At 41.9% G+C, this 22601-nt stretch overlaps 1 protein-coding gene across 4 annotated transcripts in view; it reads left to right on the forward strand.

The window, feature by feature from the left end:
• The first annotated feature begins 1203 nt into the window (after nucleotides 1-1203).
• Nucleotides 1204-22601, forward strand: part of ECPAS (Ecm29 proteasome adaptor and scaffold) — a 60233-nt gene continuing 38835 nt past the window's right edge. The window contains exons 1-15 of one of the 4 annotated variants that reach the window (XM_053370367.1): nucleotides 1204-1326; nucleotides 8232-8362; nucleotides 8844-8960; nucleotides 10286-10404; nucleotides 11348-11497; nucleotides 12265-12436; nucleotides 13466-13605; nucleotides 14233-14314; nucleotides 15108-15227; nucleotides 15913-15998; nucleotides 16802-16880; nucleotides 18359-18408; nucleotides 20439-20505; nucleotides 20606-20728; nucleotides 21625-21728. In XM_053370367.1, coding sequence (XP_053226342.1) covers nucleotides 1305-1326; nucleotides 8232-8362; nucleotides 8844-8960; nucleotides 10286-10404; nucleotides 11348-11497; nucleotides 12265-12436; nucleotides 13466-13605; nucleotides 14233-14314; nucleotides 15108-15227; nucleotides 15913-15998; nucleotides 16802-16880; nucleotides 18359-18408; nucleotides 20439-20505; nucleotides 20606-20728; nucleotides 21625-21728 — 1562 coding nt within the window. In that variant the 5' untranslated portion in view covers nucleotides 1204-1304. Of the gene's footprint in view, nucleotides 1327-1656; nucleotides 2010-8231; nucleotides 8363-8843; nucleotides 8961-10285; nucleotides 10405-11347; nucleotides 11498-12264; nucleotides 12437-13465; nucleotides 13606-14232; nucleotides 14315-15107; nucleotides 15228-15912; nucleotides 15999-16801; nucleotides 16881-18358; nucleotides 18409-20438; nucleotides 20506-20605; nucleotides 20729-21624; nucleotides 21729-22601 lie in introns of those variants that run through there. The other 3 variants (XM_053370366.1, XM_053370369.1, XM_053370370.1) reach the window with 3 other exon arrangements.

The following is a 22601-nucleotide window of genomic DNA, read 5'->3' on the forward strand; positions in this document are numbered from 1 at the left end:
CGTGTGCAGGCTGTGCACAGCAGTGGGTGCCAGGGAGCCAGCTGAAGGTGGGATGGGGGCCAGCTGAAGGCAACGTGTGAAGCTCAGGGACATGGAAGGCAGGGGGATATAGGCATGGGGAGAAGCAACAGAGGCACATTGGCGTGGGCAGCATCATGGTCTGAAGACCTCCATGACACACTCAGCATCACCCACAAACCAGCCCTCCTAATGTGGCCACAGAGGGTCCTGCCAATCAATATGCACAGTCATGGCCAAGTACCACTGCAGCACCATGTTTTGGATCACCACTTTTACCACCTCTGCATTTATTCCTATGGAGAAAAACCATGAAACAGTGGCAGGAAAACCTAATCTGTATTCCTGTTGAGTAGCCTGTTGAGTAGCCTGGCCCTACTGAGTGAGATCCTACAGGTGCGTGCATGCATTGCACAGTATGTTTTAGCGTGCAGAGCGCATGGAGTTACACTGAGCCAGGAGTCTCTTGAAATAGGCAACACCTTCCTATGCACACACACACACACACACACACACACACAGAATAATAATAATAATAATAATAATAATAATAATAATAATGGGCATTTTAGGAGTATGGAATAATTTGCACACCCTGGTTTCACATTCACAGCCCATTTCCTTCATTCAAGTGTCTTGAAAATGTTGGTTAAAAATGCCATCTTTCACCACCCTGACAGCATCATGCCCTCCAACATTTCTCCGATGAAAATAGAGCCATATAATAATATTTATACCCCACCCATCTGGCTGGGTTGCCCCAGCCGCTCTGGGAGGCTTCCAACATATATAAAAACCATAATAAAACATTAAACATTAAAGAACTTCCCTAATACAGGGTCGCCTTCAGATGTCTTCTAAAGCTTGTACTGTATGTTTACTTATCTCCTCTGCTTGAGTGTCACATAACCTTCCAACATTTCTCTGATGAAAACAGGGATGCCCTAAGGAAAAGTAGGACATTCCGGCATCAAATCAGGACGGCTTTTGTAAATCCAGGTCTGTCCCTGGAAAATAGGGACACTTAGGGGGTGGCTCTAGGATTTACAGGTTTACTTAAGTCTACATCTGGGAATTTCTAAAACAATGAGCCACGTAGCTCAAAGACCTTTCGAGGCAGAAACAATCCCGACTGCTACAATCACCTTCCGCAGATAGGGGGAGAAACTCTCCATTCCTTTTTATTTGTTAAGTGCTTTTGGTTTTTGTTTTCCCACCACCACCACCTCATTTTAGACGGGGCGGCGGGTCAGCGAGGACAAGAGTAGATAGAACATCACTAAGCCATGGAAGTCAGCATGGAGGCAGGTCAGTTTTCCATTCGCGTCTTGTGATGAGAATGCACATGGGGTTCCCCCCCAAAAAAAACCAGATTTCGCAGGGAGAGGAACAAGCACCACAACAGGGTGTCCTCACCTAAGACTTATCGTAACCTTGAATTCATCTGCGCGTGGAGCAACTGGGGCTTCTTCCCTGGGTCAGGGAAGAGAGCGCCTTGGAGGGGGAAAACGTGGGGCGGCAAATAAAATAAAGAGAGCAAGCTGTCGGGCTGAGCGACGTACACAGCCTTTTCTAAATATAAAACCCGAGCAGGGTGGGGAAGGGTGTGCAAGGCAAGCGTGCGAGGCACATGCACACGCGGAGGGGAGAGTCGCAGGGCATCGAGCCCCGCCGTCGCCTCGACGGTGGTTGGCGTTTCAGGGGAGAGTCACACGAGAGGGAGGAGGAGGAGGAGGAGAAGAAGAAGAAGAAGAAGAAGGAAAGCAGCCCTTTTCTCTGCCTCTCTTTCCCTCCGCGGGCTCAACTCTCAGCAAGAGAAGCTCATACAGGGGGGGAAAGCGGGGTGACGTCGGGGAGAAGGAAAGGGGGCGACGGGTGCGGAGCCCGGAGGGCGACCGGCTAAGCCTCCCTTCTTCTCCTCCCTTCTTTTCCCCACACCCCCCCAGCTGACAACATGGCTGCGGCCGCTAACGCTGCCCAGGACGAGCTGAGTAAGTGGGGGGCTCTGGCACAGAGAGGAGTTTGGGGAGGGGGATTATTTTTGGTGTGGGGGGGAGAGGTGGGCTGACAAGTTTTAATTCCCCCTCCCCATAGTCTTCTAGGGGCTCCCTCTTTTTTTGTGGGGCTCCTCGCAGCAGGGGAGTGGCCGGGCCCTTTTTTATAGGGTGGGCGCCGGAGGAGGGTCCTGCACCCCGCTCGCTTTGGAGATCCTTGTTTCGCATGGGGGGGGGCAAATGTGGAGCCGACAGAGGGGCAAGAGGAGGGGGTTTTGCCCCGAAAGGATGGGGGAGATGAAGGGAAGGAGGGAGGAGGAGGAGGAAGCCGGGCGCCTAGGCCTCTGTTGTGCAAAGTCATATTAGGAAATTGAAAGTAACGCATCGGGGCGGAGGGGGGTTGGGGAGGGGGCGCGCAATATACGGTATATATCTATCTAATATTGGTGCCCTGACACCCTTCTTCTTCTTCTTCCCACCCTGCTTTTTTATATATAAAAGCCCTGTTTTTGAAGAATCGTGTGTACGTGCGCTTCGTTATTCTCGATGGAAACGAGGCATGCTTGCCATGGATATGCTCCCGTTGGGCATTTGACGAATCCAAAGCCGCCCTCCCCCCTTATATTCTTCTGGGGCAGTAAATCCAAAGCGCCCCCCATAACCCCCGGTTGATTTGATTCTTCCTGTCTTATCACTGTGAAAAGTGCAGGCCGGGCGGCAATAATGACTTTGCTTTTCCGGGTTAGCATCCGGTTCTAGGGAGTCTCTTGGATCCACCTAGAATTGGGATGGTTTTTTGGGGGGTGGGGAGCTGGGGTGGGGGAGATCCTGTTAAGGGTCACCTTCCTTTCACCCCCCCCCCGTCTTTCAGACGTGGAGATGTTTGGGAAGGGAAGAGCATGTTGCCAGCGTGCGAGAAGCTTTTGATTTCCCAACGTGTCTTGCCTGGTGCAAGTCTCCTCCACCCCCACCCCCCATTGCCTTCCAAATTTAGTGCTTCTCCCTCTCTCTTTCACCCCCCCCCCATGTTAAAGGGACCCAAGCCTTGCTCTGCTGGGGCGTGGAAGTAATTCTTTGTGACAGGAAATGCCTGCAGTTTATGGCACTGAGGCAAGCTGGGAAATGTATTTTTCTTTTTTGTCTCATTGAAAATGGTTCTTTCACAATCTCCGCATGTTCCTGCTTCGTCCCTGAAGAAGAGATCCTAGAGGAACAGTGATGGGACTTGGTAGAAAGTCACGTTGTGAAATGTAATATTTATTTTGAGCAAAGATGCAGAGGCTGGGGCTGTAATTGTGATTTCTGTGGTGCTTGGGTGGAACATTCCCTTAATAAAACCTTCTGATCTCCCTTTCCTCCTTCAGGATATGTAATCCTGTCTGATCTTGAGTAAGCCTTCTCCGTGCCTCAATCCTTTGGTTTTCTTGGGTTTGAAATGACATGATTTGTCTCTGTACTTGTTCCAAAACGTTGGGAGGTGAAATGATACAGTACTTAGAAATGCTTAGCTTGTGAAGTATTCCATTTCTGTTATGCTCCTCACCAGAACGGCTGACTTAAAGCATAAGTAAACTTTCTCTGCCTTCTGCCTAATTTACTTCAGCAAGTATTTTTAAAAGCATTCTTAGCTAATACTTGATTTTGGAGAGTTAGTGTAACAAAAATTATTTGTACATTTCAAACGTGTAAAGCAACCCACATACATGCAGTTCCCATCTGTGGCCTGGTTGTCACCTAACTTAACAGGTCCACTTAGCATGTTACATTAAGCCAAACCATGGCTAAGTGTGAAAGAGAAACACTGTGGGTACACGGAACAAAAATCTGAACCATTTTGCTCCTCTCCGGGTCTTTCTCCAACCGGAAGCTAAGCCATAATTTTGCTCGGTGTGATAAGTGAAATTGGACCCATGGTTTGCCTCACTTCAAACAAGCTGCAAGTTGCAGCTAAGGTTTGTTGTTGACTAATACTGTACTCATGGTTTGTTTGTGGGGAGACAAACTATGTGTGTGGGTTCGCACATACCTAAACCTCCTTGTCTTATTTCTGGGTAATGCAGCAGTAGCAGGACTGGGACGGGAGTGAAGTGGCAGCAGTTTTATTTATAAATACCTGCCTGCTTGCTTGTTCACACTTAGTTTTGGTTTGGCTTAGTCCAAGAGGGGATGCATTGCTTAATGCCACATGCAATGCATTCAGAAGCACCTTTACTGGGAAGTGAGACCTACTAAGTTCTGTAGAAATTACCGTACATTCTGGTGAGTGTGCTTAGACTTGTAGTCCCTTTGAATCCATGACAGAGGTTTCAGAAACAACAGATGCTGCACGATGGTTGCAATTGTTTTGTGAAAGTCCATGATGATGCTAAGTTTGAAATGAGGAATCGTGCCAGCACTCGAGTGGCGTGCACCTATCGCATGCGAGATTTGGAAAGTGTGCGTCACTGGCACCATTTGGTCAGTACTCTTGACATCTCTGATGAAAGGTGACACAACATCTTTTGACACGCCACCTCATGATTTTTATTAATTTTTAAAATTCCTTCATGAAATAGTGCTGACAGTTAAGCTGTTGAAATATTAAGCAGTTTATAAATGATAATAAAATAAATAAATACCAGCAATACTTCTCTTTCCTAGTGTGCCCTGGAATTTAATTATCACTGTTAAGTCTGCAGTTCAGGAAGGTTTGCAGCACAATTTCTTCCTAAGGCTATCAGTGGTTACTATTATTATTGTGATTACATTTATTTCCTGCCCTTCACCAGCAGGTCTTAAGGCAGTTTATAGCAATTTAAAACAGTTAAAACATATTGCATTCACAAGTATAGGGTGGGTCCTGAAAACACACATCTCAAGTGCCGAATGGGTGTACTTTGCTTCCATGGTTGGAGGCAGTATATGCCCTGAGTTGAGTATACTGGGTGGCGCTGTGGTCTAAACCACTGAGCCTCTTGGACTTGCCGATCGGAAGGTCAGCCGATTCGAATCTGCACGATGGAGTGAGTTCCCATTGCTCTGTCCCAACTCCTGCCAACCTAGCAGTTTGAAAGCACACCAGTGCAAGTAGATAAATAGGTACTGCTGTAGCTGGAAGGTAAACGGCATTTCCTTGTGCTCTGGCACTTGTCACGGTGTCCATTGCACCAGAAGCGGTTTAGTCATGCTGGCCACATGACCTGGAAAGCTGTCCGTGGACAAACACCAGCTCCCTTGACCTGAAAGCAAGATGAGCGCCACAACCCCATAGTCGCCTTTGACTGGACTTAACCGTCCATGGGTCCACTTACCTTTATCTTACTACCTGAGTACTAGTTGCCGGAAACTGCAGGTGAGGAGGGGGTGCTGTTGTGCTCAGGTCTTGCTTGTGGCCTTCTAGTTGGTAACAGGTTGGCCATTGTGAGAACTGGAGTTTGGAATAGATGGGCCTTTGGTCTGGTTCAGCAGGCTCTTCTTGTGTTCTCATGTTCCTGTGCTGCCTGGGTAGCATGAAGAGCCATATGTAAATAGAGCATCCTTCAGTGCCTTCCTGTGCCTGTGTAGCTGCTTCTGGAAAATTGTACAACACTGTTGTAGGAAGGAGCTACCCCATGGGGTCAAATCATGTGTCCTGGGGCTTCTCACATTGGTCCAGGAGCACAGAAATATTGTGTTGTACTAAAACAACCTTTGGAGGTCCATTTGTATCAGGAAAGTTCATTCGCTATTGATGCCCATCGTCCTCCACCCCTCCCTCCACCTTTCATGGTAAAATAAGTTTTTATTTTACCATGTTTTTATTTTATTATGTTTTTAAACATAGAAGATGGGTAGAAATGATGATGATGATAATAATACAAACAAGGATTACTAAATTCACCTCTTTCTTCCTGGAAAATGTGCTCTTCTAACAAGGTTTTGGGGAGAAATCAGTACACCTTACTCCTTTGAAGCGTTTTAAATTATGCTGCCTTTAAAAGCTGGATTCTCAACTATGATTACAGTGTTTAAAGTTTGCAGTGCCCTTGCAAATTGATGTCCTCACTTTGAAATTGGATGCAAGTCATTATCCCAAACCACCTTGCAGAACATTACTGTTGCAAGCCCTGTAGTTGAAAATTCTGTTGTGTAAAAGGCCTGTTCTTTGTGGCCACATTCCACAGATAATATTGTGCTGACTAGACTTACCCTGAAATGCATCTGTCTTGGCAAGCCCCTGACACACGGCTGCCTCCCTTCCGTAGTCAGTGCATCAACATGATGTAGTGAAAGTATCTGGATGTGGTACTATGAAAATCTTATCTAAGGGGCATTTATATGCCATTACTTTCACTGTTGGGGTACCCCTTTCTTACCTGGACTTTGAGAAAGTGATACAAGCAAGACATCTGAGCACATGTTTACTAAATGGAACAAGCTACCATGAAAAAAGATTAAGTTTGAAATTGGGGTTCATATCTGAAAAGAGGAAGTTACAGTTTTAGAAAATCAATAGGGTAATTATTTCACTCCGTTGTGTTTTTTTTAAAGTGCTGTGTGTATCAGTTTTCGGTGTCACTGTCAAAAGCTGAACCTGTGCTAGTATTGTATGGCTAGCCTGCTACAGGGCATTCATTTTAAAGTATTGAAGGAGGGGAAGTCACAGAAGTTCAAGGAGCCAAAAGCTATCGTGTGAAACAGGTGCTACATTCTAATAAAGTAGGATTTCTTATTTGGGATTTCTTCCAAATTTTTACATAAATATAATCCGCTCAAGGGATATGGAATATGGATTCCCTTTTTTCCAGACTGGTCCTTGTCTTGTTTCTCCAGACCCCTAAAATCACATTTGCTGTGTTTGGAGCCATTGAGCAAGCAGCTCATTCATAGCAGAAGCACTTCATTGCAGCAGGATTTTAGCTCATCCCTTCTTGTTGGATGATTTATATTATTTGTTTTGCCATTTTATGACAACCTGTGATTAGCAACTTACATATAGAACCTGAAAAAAGAAGTTGATGGAGGTGCTAGCATTGTGTTCAGTGTAACATAGCACACAGGACCAGAAAAATGTTGAGATGCCTTAACGTAAGGAATATATGTACGACTACATATTACTGTGTGCAATAGTATAGGAAAAAACCTATAAGAAGATAGGAAATATTATTTGGATGGCTTAACGTTTGAAGAGCAAGGGGTGTATATAATAATATTTCACTTCTTGTCTTGAACCATACTTCTCTTATATACCTATTTGTAGAACTGAAAAACTTAGATGAGAGTAATTTTCACTTCACTGTCGCAGAGAAACAAATAGTGTACTGCAAAGCAGTATGATGATAAGGAATGTGATAAGAAATAAGTATGACAGTGATTAATTGAGGAATCACCTGTTAACCAATTAAATCATAAAGGCCTTCAGAGATAACTTAAACTTTAATAAAAATGCTACCTTTTTTTGTCTTGTGTTGGATGATCAGTACACCAGTAAATAAAGAAGTATGTCATTAATTTATGGCCTAGCTGATTAAAATTGTTAATCAACAAGTGCTTTAGTTCATTGACATCCATCAAAACTCTTATTGCAATTGTTGGAATAGGCCGTCATTTGGGCAAAAAATGCAAGCTAGCATATGATGTAAAAGCAGTTTAACAATATTTTCTAGGAAGCTAGCGTTCTACATGCCTGACCCACCTGTAAATGAGCCATTCCAAAAGCCTGTCTTTTGGAAACAGTGAAATATGCTTTTCTTCATTGGAGTTTTTGGTATCTACTGTTAGGTATGGCTAGACCTATATGCATGTAGGTGGAGGTTTTGTGTGTGTGTGTGTAATATATATATATATATATATATATATATATATATATATATATATATATATATAAAATCCACACTGATTTATTGAAATCTGGCTGGCTACAAAGTAAATCAAATAAATCAAAATGGCCATTGGTGACCTTGTTGCTGAGACAAATATTCTTATGTGGTAGTGTGAGCTGTAAAATTGTCTGTGCAGTGGAAACACTGGTTACTGATATCAGCCCCCAGTTTGTATGAGTTATTTTGCTGGCATTCTTGCACAGGGATAATGAAATAAATCCATTCTTGGCAACCAAAGAGCTTTGATTAAACAGTACTATAATGCAGTTAGTCCATTTTATTTTAGTGGTGAATAAAGTAATATTGGGTTGTGTCTGTTTTGCTGTTTGTCATAGATTTTGCTAGTTTTTAATTCATCTTCCCCCTTTCTTTTTCATAGATCAGCTTGAGCGTGTCTTTTTACGGCTTGGCCATGCAGAAACGGATGAGCAGTTGCAGAATATTATATCCAAATTCCTACCGCCTGTTCTTCTGAAGCTTTCCAGTACACAGGAAGGAGTACGTAAGAAGGTAAGAAAGTATAGACTCCCTGGGCACAGAAGCACATACAAAGACAATGATTAAAAATCCTCCCATATGTTAGTTTTAGATGCATGCAATTTATTCTGTTTGGAGCCTGCTTGTGTATCATCAGATTTGTTTTTAAAGTCAAGCTTTTATTTTGGGCTGGCAGCCTGAATATTATTCAGGGATGTGTTCTGGGTCAAAAGAATATAAATGTTTGGTTCATTTTTTGGGGTTTGGGTTCAGATTGTCTCTCTGACTCAATAGTGCATTCGGGCAAAAATAATAACTCATTGGACTCATTCCTTAAAAAAATGGTTACATGAGATACCATATCCATTAAAAAATGGATACATGAGATACCATATGGGTATTGCATTCACTTTCCTTTGGTATTCTAGAAATTATTAGCTCATTATAGCTTGGACTTTGACAATTGCAGAACCCAAATCGGTCAGATCCAAGATGATTATTTTCTCTCTTTCAGGTTATGGAATTGCTTGTTCACCTGAACAAACGTATCAAAAGTCGCCCCAAAATCCAGCTGCCGGTGGAGACTTTGCTGGTCCAGTACCAGGATCCTTCCGCAGTGTCCTTTGTTACAGTAAGTGACTTCTTTCAAAAGTTGTCGGCTGATGAAATATGAGGGCTTATTATAGTTAGAAACTTCATCCAGTTGTCTTAACTATTCTGTCTTTTCAAAAACTCAAATAGTTATGTCACTGAAAATGGATGGAGGAGACATGCATTGAATTAGTAACATCAGTAGATTCTCATGCATGACCTTTAACATTCAAAGGTCAGTCTTGTTAGGAAGCCACTGGTCGGTCTTGCCCAGTCTTGTCTATTCTGACTACCTGTGGTTCTCTCAGGGATTCAGTTGGGAGTGTTTTCCAGCTCTACCTAGAGATGCCAGGGATTGAATTTGGGGCGTTCTGCATTCAGAGCACGTGCTCCATCCCTGAGCTACAGCCTGTCCCATTGACACAGAAGATATACAAACATCTGGTTAAGAGCTTGATAACCCAAACTTTTAAACATTAAATACTAAAGATAGATAAATAGATTCGTAGACTTCCTGGATTTTTTGTCAGAATCTTGAGTGCTGATGATTGCCTTTATTCGTTTCTTTTGACTGCCTGTCCCGTTCCATTGCCAAAATTATTCTCAGATTTAAAAAAAACAAATTTCAGGGTGAGGCTGAAACTTTAGCAAGTCAGTGCAGTAGTTGATTGACGTTGGTTACACAGCCACCCAGATGTCTGTGTAAAAGCTCAAAGATGGTTTGGAGGGCTTTTTCTAGTTGATTGTGGCAGGACACAGAGGTGGACGCAATCTCTTAGGTTTTAATGGGCACTTTCCATTAAGGGCTTTAGCAGTCAAAGCTACAGCCTTGAATTTTGCCTGGAGTGTTGATGTAAAGTGCTCCTAGCAACCTACGTTTGTTAGGAAATGGGTTTCTGCAATCAGCCCCATTAAGAGCACATCACTCTTGCTCAAGGCGAATGAGGTTATAGTACTTCTGATGAACTAGACTGGTTGACCAGCAAGTACAGCCGTACCTTGGTTCTCGAATGTCTTGGTACTCGTATGTTTTGGCTCCCGAATGCCAAAAACCCGGAAGTAAGTGTCCCGGTTTTCAAACGTTCTTTGGAACCCGAACATCCCGACGCAGCTTCCGCGGCTTCCAATTGAGTGCAGGAAGCTCCTGCAGCCAATTGGAAGCTGCGCTTTGGTTTTCGAAGTTTTTGGAAGTCGAACGGAATTGCAGAATGGATTACGTCCGAGAACCAAGGTACAACTTTATGGGGATTGCGATTTGCCAATAAGAGAATTATTCTATACAGATTTCTTAAACCTTTGTGGAGACATTGCATGTCGCTGTTGCTTTGAAGTGGTTCTATGTAGATTTATCTTGTACTTTTGCAGAATTTCACCATAATATACGTTAAGATGGGTTACCCTCGTTTGCCTGTGGAAAAGCAATGTGAGCTTGCTCCCACACTCCTTACTGCAATGGAAGGAAAACCTCAACCCCAACAAGACAGGTATGATATTCTAAGCATACAACTTCTTTTGTATTGTCTTAATTTTAATTCTCTCCCCCCCCCCCAAATATTTGATGTCCTTTAATGGGTCTGACTGCATTTTAGACTGCAATTACATGTTGAGAAAAATCTTGCGTTACAACCTTTAGGGGGCTCTTCCACTTCAAGATTAGATATTGGAGGAGAGGGTGTTGCATGGTTTGGTTGTTTCCCAATGTGGAAATATCTCTTGTGTGCAGAAAACTAATAGGAGGAAGGCTAAGGGTAGAAATCAGAATAGCACTATGGAGATCATTCCGTCGTTTCTGCTCGTCTAATGGAAAGGTCTCCCCTCTCCTGTCCCCATATGCTGTTTGCCCAACCCCCACAGAACTGTTTTGTGGAGAACTTGAGGGGGCGGGGAAGACCTATTGAACTAGTGGGACTCAATATGCTGTCTCCCAGTAGCACAACTTTGTTGTTCGATTCAGAGTTTAGTCTAGAATTATCTCCTTCTTTTTCTCAGACAGGGAATTTTTGTGGTTGTTGTTGTTTTCAAGAGGCATACTCAACTTCTGCATAATAGGCACTTCTGGAAATGTGGACATTAGAACTGATATTGCTCCATTTGTTAAGTAACATTTCTACGTATATGGATTAATTATAATCTTGGTTATGATCTTTTGAGCTACAAATGGCCATTGGATTGAGTTAATTTCAGTGGAGTTTTGAAAATGCAGTTCCATTGGGATTAGTTGTTCTGTAGAAAGAGAAGCGTAATTTTTATGTGGACTATATTGCTTGAAGCTCCTGATTCTAGATTTAGAAAATGCACATAAACCAAACTAAGAATGTTTTTTTCATTTGCTTTCACTCTCAATGTTCGTTGTGATAGGTATCAAGTGAAAACTAATAGATCATGAAGGCATGTTTCACAGTGGCAGTAAATATAATTGTTTTTCAGCCTAATGCACCTTCTAATACCAACCCTTTTTCACATGAAATACCCTGTTGAACCTCTGAAAGCAGCTTCTCCGTTTAATCTTGCCGAGAAACCAAAGACTGTGCAGCTGCTCTTGGATTTTATGTTAGATGTCCTCCTTATGCCTTATGGGTAAGTAATGTTGCAGTTCAGCCATTGCTGTTTCTGTTCTCATGCAAGTGTCTGGCCAGTATTGCCAAAAATCACAAAATGGGCTGGGGTTTGAAAACTCTCATATTTAAAATGCTTTCCTTCACAATGTATGGTTAAAGACTATATAGTAGTTGAAGAGACTATTGCATAACAAGTTTTCCAGTTTCTTGTTGATTAACTACTGTTCTCAACAATGAATGCTCTCTAAAACTTCACTTCTTTGAAATAAAACCGATGCTTGATAACTTTAAAGTTTATTTATAGCAATGATATTAATATTTTGGAATAATTGTTGCATTTTTGTCAAAATTGCACTTGTTTCTGAGCTGTTTAATTACTTTGTAGTAGGGTTTTATGGTAACACTTGGTATATGTAAGTCTCTTTTCTTGTTTGCATTTTCATTCATTAGACAAAAAAGTAGGCTCTCAAGATGTGTTTAAGTGATACTTTCTTCCCAAAGGAACATGGAATAAGTTCCTTGGAGTTTTCTGGAGGACGGGTCTGCTGGCCTGTCCCCTGCTGTGCTGCAGTGCCACCACTGCAGGTGACCAAAGAGGGGATTGCAGTTCGGTGGTCATGTGACACAAATAGTTGTGTCTTCTGAAGTTGCCTACTCTGGCGAAGTTTTTCCATCTGAGCAACTTGTTACTGGCACAGCCTGTGCCCGTTCACTGGCTCACCAGCCCTGACCTGGGAATCTGAATTCCCTGAATAACATTCTCACGTGTTTTCCTTCTTCCTCTAGATACGTGTTGAATGAATCCCAGAGTCGCCAAAGTGTCCCAGCTGGACAGGGCTCTTCTTCATCAAGTGGTTCCGGAGGTTCTGGGATCCCTCAGCCTCCTCCAGGAATGAGCTTTTACGCGGCTAAGCGGGTAATTGGGGACAGCCCATGGACGCCGGAACAGCTGGAACAGGTAAAGCAAATGCGTCACAGTGCAAGGCTGTGTCCGAGATGGGTGCAGATATCGCCAAATGCATGCATGCAAACTTGGGAGCCTGATCCTTGATTGCATTCTCTTCCCCCGAACCTGGCTTCGCATCTAATGGTAGGGGGAATTTGAAGCCATTTGAAGCCTGGCTCACTTGTGATCTCATTACAAAGGTGACCATATAAAATACAAAAGGTTGTCTCCAATGTTATCTCTACCTAGCACAGACCTATTAAAATGGATGAACACAACTAACTCTCAGGCCCATTAATTTCACTGGGCTTAGTTTGTACAACCCAAAATATCGGACTGACAAAGAAACGATAGTGCACGCATGCGGGTGGCGCTGTGGTCTAAACCACCAAGCCTCTTGGGCTTGCCAATCAGAAGGTCTGCAGTTTGAATCCGTGCGATGGGATGAGCTCCCGTTGCTCTGTCCCAGCTCCTGCCATCCTAGCAGTTTGAAAGCATGCCAGTGCAAGTAGATAAATAGGTACAGCTGTGGCGGGAAGGTAAACGGTGTTTCTGTGCACTCTGGTTTCCGTCACAGTGTCCCGTTGTGCCAGAAATGGTTTAGCCATGACCCAGAAAGCTGTCTGTGGACAAACGACGGCTCCCTTGGCCTGAAAGCGAGATGAGCGATGCACCCCATAGTCGTCTTTGACTGGACTTAACTGTCCAGGGGTCCTTTACCATTTTTATTTTAAACCTTATTATGAGAGAGAATGTTCAGAAAGCCTTTCTACTTATCTGGTAGCTGCAAATCTAGCCCAAACCACCTTGCCAGTGCTAATAATAGTACTTTACTTTCACTGGGGGTATTTTATGGTTTACCCCATTAACACTCTCATAGCATAGCCTATGATAAACTGACCATCCACCCTTATCTGGCTCTACCATCCTGCAATTAAACACATAAAAGAATCTCAGTCCTCATTATTGCAATTTGAAGATCATGTTCCTGATTAGACTAACGGATTCCCCTCCTTTCTCTCCCTTTGCATTGCCGGGCAGTGTAAACTGGGCATTGTGAAGTTCATCGAAGCTGAGCAGGTGCCTGAACTTGAAGCTATCATACACCTAGTCATCGCCTCCAGTGACACAAGGCACAGTGTAGCCACTGCAGCAGACCTTGAACTCAAAAGCAAGCAAAGGTAATGGCTTGGAATTCTTTTTTAAAAAATAGGAACTGAATCTTAAATATTAGGCATCCTTCTTTTCGCCGAATGCAAAATTGTGCTTATTACCATGGCATTTACTAAGTTTTTGATGCTGTTGTATTGTAGGACCCCCCCCTTTTTTTTAGCTGGGTGGTTTTAAACTCTCTGAAGAAAATAAGTCTGGACAAACTGAGAGTTTCTTCTATATAGTGTTACTTGTTAAACTTGTATCTATCATTTCCACTTAAGGTTGCTCAAGGCAGCTAAAAGCAATAATAATTAAATTAAAATCAAATGTAGTGTTGAAAAGAAGGCATTTAAGACATCACTTAAAAAAAAGAGCCAGTTGCTACACATTTACATGTCAGCTTGTAAACCAAAGGTGTATCTAAATAAATAAAAAATGGCTTTGCCTATCTCACTAAGCCAGTTGTCAGGACTTCTTTAGAACTCATTTGACGTAGGAAAGGGAGCTCACAGCAATTTCAGACTCAGTAAGTGTGATATTTAAGTCTGCTTCTGGAAGGAATGGAGGAAGGAGGAATGAAAAGTAAATGCTGTGTAATCATCATTAATCCTATGACCTTACCAAATATTTATCCTTTTTTAAACATTCTTTAGTTTGATTGACTGGAACAATCCAGCCATCATCAACAGGATGTATAAAGTGTACCTTGGGGACATACCACTAAAAACCAAGGAGGTAAGACTTGCTTTCCTAGCTCCACGTTCCTTTTTTGATTCCTGTGAACTAGACATTTCCATCTAGATACAAAAAGCAAGCCATTAAAGACATTGCTGTTCCATATTAAGAACGTCACGTCTTTGAATGGCGGTTTTGCATATGTGCAAACAACCAGATGCAAATAAAGTGCTATGTAAGCCGCATCCATTGCCGCAAGAAGAAAGTTAATCCTTTAAAAAAAAAAAGATAAGAATTTGTCACGTCCCCATGAGTATTAAGGAAAGGTCAGAACTCATGAGATCATTTTGCAGTTTAAAAGGATTTGATACACAGTACACAAGAAATAGAAATTACGTCTTCACACAAGGCACAATTGATTTTATGGAATTTGGGGCCGCTATTAATTTAAATGGCTTTGAAAGAGAATTTGACAAATTAATAAGTAGCGGCAGCTGTTGGCCATAGTGGAAGTGCCAAGTTCACAGTGATTCTGGGGAAGAGCTGTTACTTTCACATACTTCTTGTGCCCTTCTCTGGGCCTAAGTCATGGCCGCTGGTGTGTTCACAAGATTAATAAGTAAATGAGTGGAATTTTTCACACCAGCCTCTAGTATGGAGATTTACAATTGCTTAAAACTATTGTGAATAGAAATTCATGGAAGCATTTTGCTGCCTTGCTAAGCATGCTTACTACAAATGAAGTCCTACGGTGGGAATTACTTTTGAGTAAACATACTTAGGATTGCCTTGCCAATCATTATCTTTATGCCTTTCCTGAAGTCACCCTTAACCCCATATTTGTTCATAACAGGGAGCTGTTCTGAAACCTGAATTGAAACGTGATCCAGTCAGCACACGGGTAAAATTAAAGATAGTCCCTCATCTTTTGCGCTCCAGGCAAGCTGCAGAAACGTTTCCTGCAAATATTCAGGTAATGTCTTCACCTCATAATTCTCAGCCTCTTTGAATCCGGGCCTTAACACTCTGGCTTTACATCATGGGCGATGGCAATTACTGGATCATTTTGTTTTGTTTTTATTTTATTTATTAATACATTTATATTCCACCTTTCCTCCAAGACAGCATGCATGATTCTTCCCCTCCCCATTTCATCCACACAACAGCCACGTGAGTGGGGGGAGTGATTGAGTGGCCTAAGGTTGCCACCCATCGAGCTTTGAGGCTGAGTGGGGATTTGAACCCTGGTCTCCCAGGTCCTAGTCCAGTCCTCAAAGAACTATACGACACTAGCTCAAGGAGTGTAATACTTGGACTAATGCTGTACAAGAAAGCTTTTTGGGTACTGGATCTGAGAGCACTTCTATGCTAAACAAGACTGGGTGCAGTGAAGCGTAGCATACAGGATACCTTTCTTAAGAGCAATTTATCTTAGACACTGTTTTTCATGAACTACTACTGGTTTTTTTAAAAAATAAAAAATAATTTGATAGAGTATGATCTTCAGTGAGATAAGGAAAACTGAGAGGATTTTTTTAATGTCGCTCCATAAACATTCAGTTCCTAATTATGCCTCCTTTCATAAATAGGACAGATAGGTTCAGAAAATAACTGGAAATAATATCGACTGTTTCTAATGAGCTATTTTGTTCTGTTAGGTGGTCTACGATGGACTTTTTGGTGCAAATACCAATGCAAAACTGAGAACCCTGTCTCTTCAATTTGTGCATCATATTTGTGTAATGTAAGTACTTTAATATTGGTCATGCCGCCATATGCAGAAACATATTAATGGGAAATGGAATATAGAGATAAGCCTGAAGATTTATGTTTCTGAGGGTTTTGTCCTCTTGAGCAACAATACGGCACTATGCCACCAGGAGAGATTTATTACTATTATTTTAATATTATATTTTATTTCATACGCTGCACTTTTAGTCCTGACAAATAAGAAAAACAAAAGAGAGTATATTAGTTGGATTAAAACCATGTTAAGATGGAGAGTAAAGTTTAGTTGGATACAACCTGAAAACTAAAACACATCAAAGCAATGTAGAATATTAAAATAACAAAAACACATGGAATTGGCAGAAGGATACCTAAAAACTGCCATATTAGTACAGTGTTCTCACCTAAATGCTTCCTTGGAGAGTTAGGTTTTCACTGGCTACCGAAAAGTGAGCAGTAACAGGGGCCAGTCAAGCTTTCAGTTGGGAGGGCATGGCACAAGACCTTGTTCTATATCAGGGATGTCCAACAGGTTGATCGCGATCTATGCGCCGATCCCTGGGAGGTTTTGGTAGATCGCTTTTGATCGCTGGCTCCTCCATCTGGCCCCACCCCCTCTCCCCGCCCTCTAGAAGCTCAACAACTTTGACCTGAACCCCAAAGAAAGGGTAGATCACTGCCAGTTTTTAATCGTTGAGTAGATCGCAGTCTCTTGGAAGTTGGCCATCTCTGTTCTATATCAAGGAAAACCCTTGGCTATAAGGATGTCTTATTTAAAAATATATCAAAACCTTTATTCTTCCATGTGTTGCATTTCAGTTGCCCGGATGGTAAGATAAAGCCACTGGGCCCAATGCTCCTGAATGGATTGACAAAACTGATTAATGAGTATAAAGAGGTGAGTTCAAAGGATATTTCTAAAGAGGGACTTCAGTCGCGGAATCCGTCAACATGCCCGTCTTTTTCGTGTCTGGGGAGTTACTTCATATTTGCTATAGCTAGAGCCAAGAAAGAGAAAGAGGGGGAGCCTGCAGTACAACAATTCAGTGTGTTCTCCCTAATAAGAATGTTCCTGTTTGGGGTTCCAGCCATGCATTCTCTCAAAACAGCGCATTTGGTCCCCTTCCACATTTCTGTTTTTTGTGCATTCATCTTTCTATGGCTCTTGAGCATACTCTGTCCTCATTGGGCTATTGATTTTTAATTGTTTCTTTCCATTTTGGCTCCATTTCTTTTGGCTGCCATCACCTGGGTTTCCTAGTGAAAGTAGATTTGGGTTTCTGTCCTGGATTTTACAAATGGACCGACAAGGGCGTCTTTGTCTGCATTCCTGGGTATGGTTTGGCTCACTCAAGTTGCACTAAAAAAATAAACGTGCTTCACACTAATGTAAATAGCCCGTGTTTAATACCTGCAACCACAATTCCACAGGGTGTGTTCAGCTCTGATGGCCTGACCCTCCTCCTCTCTTGCAGCAGCACACATGCGTGTAACACCAGCAAACCCAAGGCATACTTAGAAGTCGTTTCCTGTCCAGGAGGTTTTGACAGCTGGGCAGAGCAGATGCAGAATCTCTAAGCCACCCATCTGTAGCCTGTGTTGCATGCCTAGGGGTGTTCAAGTACTCTGCACAATCTTCTCATGCACAGTTAGGGAATAATAGGATAAACTACCTGCCCTGTTTCATGGGTATGGTGCTCCCATCTCTGAGACTGCCAGAGATCCACATGTCAGTGTAGTAGTAGTAGTAGTTGTAGTAGTAGTAGTAGTAATAATAATAATAATAATAATAATAGTAATAATAATGTATTTATAGCCTGCCCATCTGGCTGGGTTTCCCTAGCCACTCTGGGTGGCTCTAATAATAATAATAATAATAGTAATAAAGTCATAAAACATCAAACATTAAAAACTTCCCTAAACAGGGCTGCCTTTGATCATTTGAATAGTGTTTCTTCTATCATATGTAAGTCCAAATTATACAAGCGATTCCTGGATTGCACTGCCCAAACTTACGTGCTGTTTCAAGCTCTTGTCATGGTGCCTTATTGTATCTGCAATTTTCCACTTGCCAAGGCTCCTTCTTCCTCCTTGACAAATAAAATTAAAGGAACTAGAAGTAGTTTCACTGCCATATGTTGTGATTTTTCATCTCTGCGTGAAGAACACAGTCCCATCTGTTCCTTCCCTCAAAAATGGCTTGCTGTAGATGATTATTGTATTTTTGGAACTTTTGTGTCTCTGAAACCTTTCTTGTTAGAGAAAAAGAGGGAAGGATGATGTAAAATGCAAGTGTAATAGTTGGGGATAAAACCTGATTGTGTATTGTTTCTTTCACTTTTATGCTGACTGGCTTTTTTTTTTTTATAATTCAAGGACCCCAAATTGTTGTCAATGGCCTATTCAGCTGTTGGAAAACTTTCCAGGTAACAGAAATGCACTGAAACATGTAAGATGTTGGTTGATTTTTGCAAAGCGATATGTTGCTCTGACAGCGGGCAAGCAAGTTAATTTACCACATCACATTGCAATTCATAATGGTGTGTAGAATGTGGAATAGATAATGATCTTCTAACTGCACCACAGCTGTTCAGTTAAATTGGTGTGGAGGGTGGTTATTGAATGCTTGGGATAATCCACTTTCTTAAAAAAGGGCATTGTTGGAAATCTATCTGTTCTTGACATAAAAGGTAAAGGGACCCCTGACCATTAGGTCCAGTCGTGACCGACTCTGGGCTTGCAGCGCTCCTCTCGCTTTATTGGCCAAGGGAGCCAGTGTACAGCTTCCGGGTCATGTGGCCAGCATGACTAAGCCGCTTCTGGCGAACCAGAGCAGCGCACGGAAACGCCGTTTACCTTCTCGCCAGAGCGGTACCTATTTATCTACCTGCACTTTGACGTGATTTCGAACTGCTAGGTTGGCAGGAGCAGGGACTGAGCAATGGGAGCTCACCCCGTCTCAGGGATTCGAACCGCTGACCTTCTGATCGGCAAGTCCTAGGCTCTGTGGTTTAACCCACAGCACCACCCATGTCCCGACACAGTTTTAAGCTATGTTCTTGACATAGCTTAAAACTATGTTGGGTAGATCGTCTTGGAGCAAAGCCTGTGATGGCATGCTTCATAAGTTCTGTGTATAGAAATTAACCTTCAAAAGCCCTATCAAAATTTACCTCTAAAAAGGGGAAAGATTTGTATGATCTGAAGAGATGCCAACTGTGACTAATCAAAAACATCTCCAAAAAAGATACCTTTGTCACGCTCTGGTCTCCCCTTTTCTCTTTTATTGAAGAAGAACAGGATATTTTAATGCCACCGTTACCACAGAGGTGTCTGTGGAGGGAATATATTGGTTGAAAATGTATTGTAACTTTTGAATAAATGTTTTTTCAATTAAAAATAATAATTCCTATTTCTATAACTTCTTGATTTTTTAAAATGATCTCTGGTGGTTATTAGATAAAATTAACTTTTACCAGTAGAGGCAGGCAATTTAGATCTAGCCTCTGATTACTGATAAAAGTAATTACCTGCCTTGCTTAACAGCTAGTGTTGCCTAGTGGCTAAGACACTTAGGTATGAACCAAGGCATTTTTGGTTGAAATCTTACCTCTGACATGTGTTATGCCAGTCAGTGCCCTAGGGTGCAATTGCAGACAAAATTATTAGGGAATAAGTTATACTGAACACAGTGGGACTTGCTTTTTCAGTATGTGTGCATAAGATGCACCTTTTCAGGCTCCCATTTTTGCTATACAGGGCAGTGATACTGGGCTACCTTACAGATCATTCGTAAGAATTTCTGCGGTACCATCATTATTAGAATGGCAAAGCAAGCTCTGTGAGTTTGTGGAAATGGCAAAATTGATGGCAATCATTAGAGGCCATTCAAATCAGAGAATAATTAAAGAGTGGGGTGGAGTGAAGGAATACATGAAAAAATATGGTTCCGGAACTGGAATATCAATAGATAATGTGTAAAATGTGCAGGGGTAAACAAGGAAATAATAAAAGAATAAATTGAATAATTATTAAACTATAACAACACAAGATGGAAGAAATTAAAAAAAATGAGATAGGGGAGTGGGGAGTACAGGGGAATTTATAAAAAGTTCTAATATAATATTTCTAATTGCGTTGCATTTATATATAGCAAAGGGAAGTCTATAGCAATTAGGTATATTTTAATCTAGTCAACTATGTAATAGGCTTATGTTTCAAAACGAATATGGATTTTGAATTTGATGTTTGTAATTCTTTTTCGGTTTTGGAATAAAGTTAAAAAAAAAAAAAGAATTTTTGTGAACAATTGCATGTGGAGTGGTTTGAACCTTCTAAAGCAGTACACAAATACCAGGCAACATATCACTATTTTATAGAGATGTTAACTGCAAGGGTATATATTTCGCTTCAGTCTCAAAAACTGATCTTATAAAATGCTGACGTTGTCTTTCAGCCGAATACCTCAGCTGTTCACCAAGGACCTGGCACTAGTCCAACAGTTTTTTGAGGCTCTTTCTAAGGTTAGTAATTCCTTTAATAACATGCATGCACGGACATAGGTTGTCTAGAAAATGCTCCTTTTTTGTAAGGCTGGGTACTAAAGGATGTATCTCATTTCAGGAAGATCCTGACACCAGACTTGCTATTCAAGAGGCTTTGTCCATGATGGTTGGGGCCTACACAAATCTAGAAGGAGCCCCGCGTACTCTTATGGAGGCCCTTGTGGCCTCAAACCTAATTAAGGTATGTCAACAAAGGGGTAGAGATATAACATGATGCAATATGACTGAACCTCAAGACTTGAAAGTAGTGTGTTTAGAAATATCCAATGTTTCTGTTGTGAGAGATTATTCAAATCCAGTTCTGTAGCAGGTGAAGACTGCAGAGAGTAGTCACAAAGTTTGCCTGTTAATGATCCTGTTTGCCTTTACTTTTAGCAGGACCTTAAAAATACTGATTCACTGTCGCTTCAAAATTGAACACAACGATAAGCAATTACAGTAGAAGTTTAGAATTTATTTTTTTTAAACCCATAGAACCTTCTTGTACAAGCTGAATTATTTAGATACGACTATGAGAAAATTCAGTATGGTTGTAGCTACAAGAGAGTTCATGTATTGCAAATTCTGTAATTGGATAGAAAATATGAACATCGGCATACGATCCAGAAGGTTGAACATTATTCCAAGACCATATGGTATCTGTCTTTATGCTAGACACCTGATGTTGTACTGTTACACTTTTTAATACCAACACTTTTGGTGATATTTTGCTTTCTGGCCTCTATAAACATTTTACTGGGCAAAAAGGGGAAAGGTGCTGAAGAAATGGCAGCTTGTAGCATTTTTTAATATCTGGAGTGCCTCTGCTCCACTGTTTTCCACCCCCCTTGTAGCTGCCTTTCTGCTTCATGCTTGTTTCATATAAGCACCTGCATTTTTAAACAACTTGGATGTGATTTGTGTAGTCCTCCTAGAGGTGCAGCAATAAAAGTGCTAGCACATTTGCAAAGCTAAGCAGGGTGAAGTATGGTTTCAAATTAGATGGGGGAGAACCTCGTGTTGAGATTCCCGCATTGAAGTGGGTTGGACTAGATGACCCTCGGGATCTCTTCCAATTCTATGATTTCTTCTTTTCAGCCTCAAGTCCAAGTACGTCAGGTGGCTGTAAAGTTTGCCAGCACGGTGTTTCCTTCAGATCACATTCCTTCAAGATACTTACTTCTTTTAGCTGCAGGAGACCCGTAAGTTTAATGTTGGTGTAAACAAAAATTTCCCTTTTCCCTTATGGGGTATCCAAGAGCCCATATAGAGTCCTTACATATTCCCTATTGGTAGGAGAGAATAACACAGGCCAACCAGAGAATATTGAGAAGCAAAGCAGCTAGTAAGCCTGATCTTTATTGATCTGTTGCAACAGGGTGCTCCCCTCACTCTCAGGAGAGAGGAGGGACCCAGAAAAATGGCATGCAAGGCCTTATAAAGACTTTTGAAATTGCCACCCTGTAGATCAAGACCACCCCCAGAAACATCTTACATACATCACAGAAGGGGTGTAACCTAAGACCACCCCTCAGATACATCATACCTACATCACAAAAAAGGCGGTCTAAACAAATTTAAATGTTGTTTTTCTCCTGTCCTTGTTTATCTCCTGTCTGGCAGGTTACTTGATTGGATTGCCTGGGGAGCCTGGCCATTCTTTTGTAGTGATAAATACTTAGTTCCTGGGCCATGTCACAGGCTCACACCCTATTCAAACACAGACATACCCTTAAGACAGGATTTGTGAAGGAAAAGACAATGGGGAGGCTTTCCCACTTTGACCTTGCAGAGAAAACATTTGCTCAGTTTAGGAATCAAAATGGCTTCAGGTCGGTCTTCCTGTGCTGATCTATGTACGTGCAGTTATGAACATTACCATATATCTAAGACCTCAAAATTCCTATCACAATGTTACACTGCAGGTCAGATCTATAAGGAGAGATTTACTGCTATAATAAGTGGTACGCTTAAAGGGCGTAATTGTCTTCTGTGGCTGGCATGCAGCAGGCATCCAGAAAACAATGGGTTAATTTTCCCCATCCTTCTAGGACGGGCATGATCACATGGCAAAG

The sequence above is a fragment of the Podarcis raffonei genome, chromosome 17 (genome assembly GCF_027172205.1).
Source record: "Podarcis raffonei isolate rPodRaf1 chromosome 17, rPodRaf1.pri, whole genome shotgun sequence".
Taxonomy (NCBI): Eukaryota; Metazoa; Chordata; class Lepidosauria; order Squamata; family Lacertidae; genus Podarcis; species Podarcis raffonei.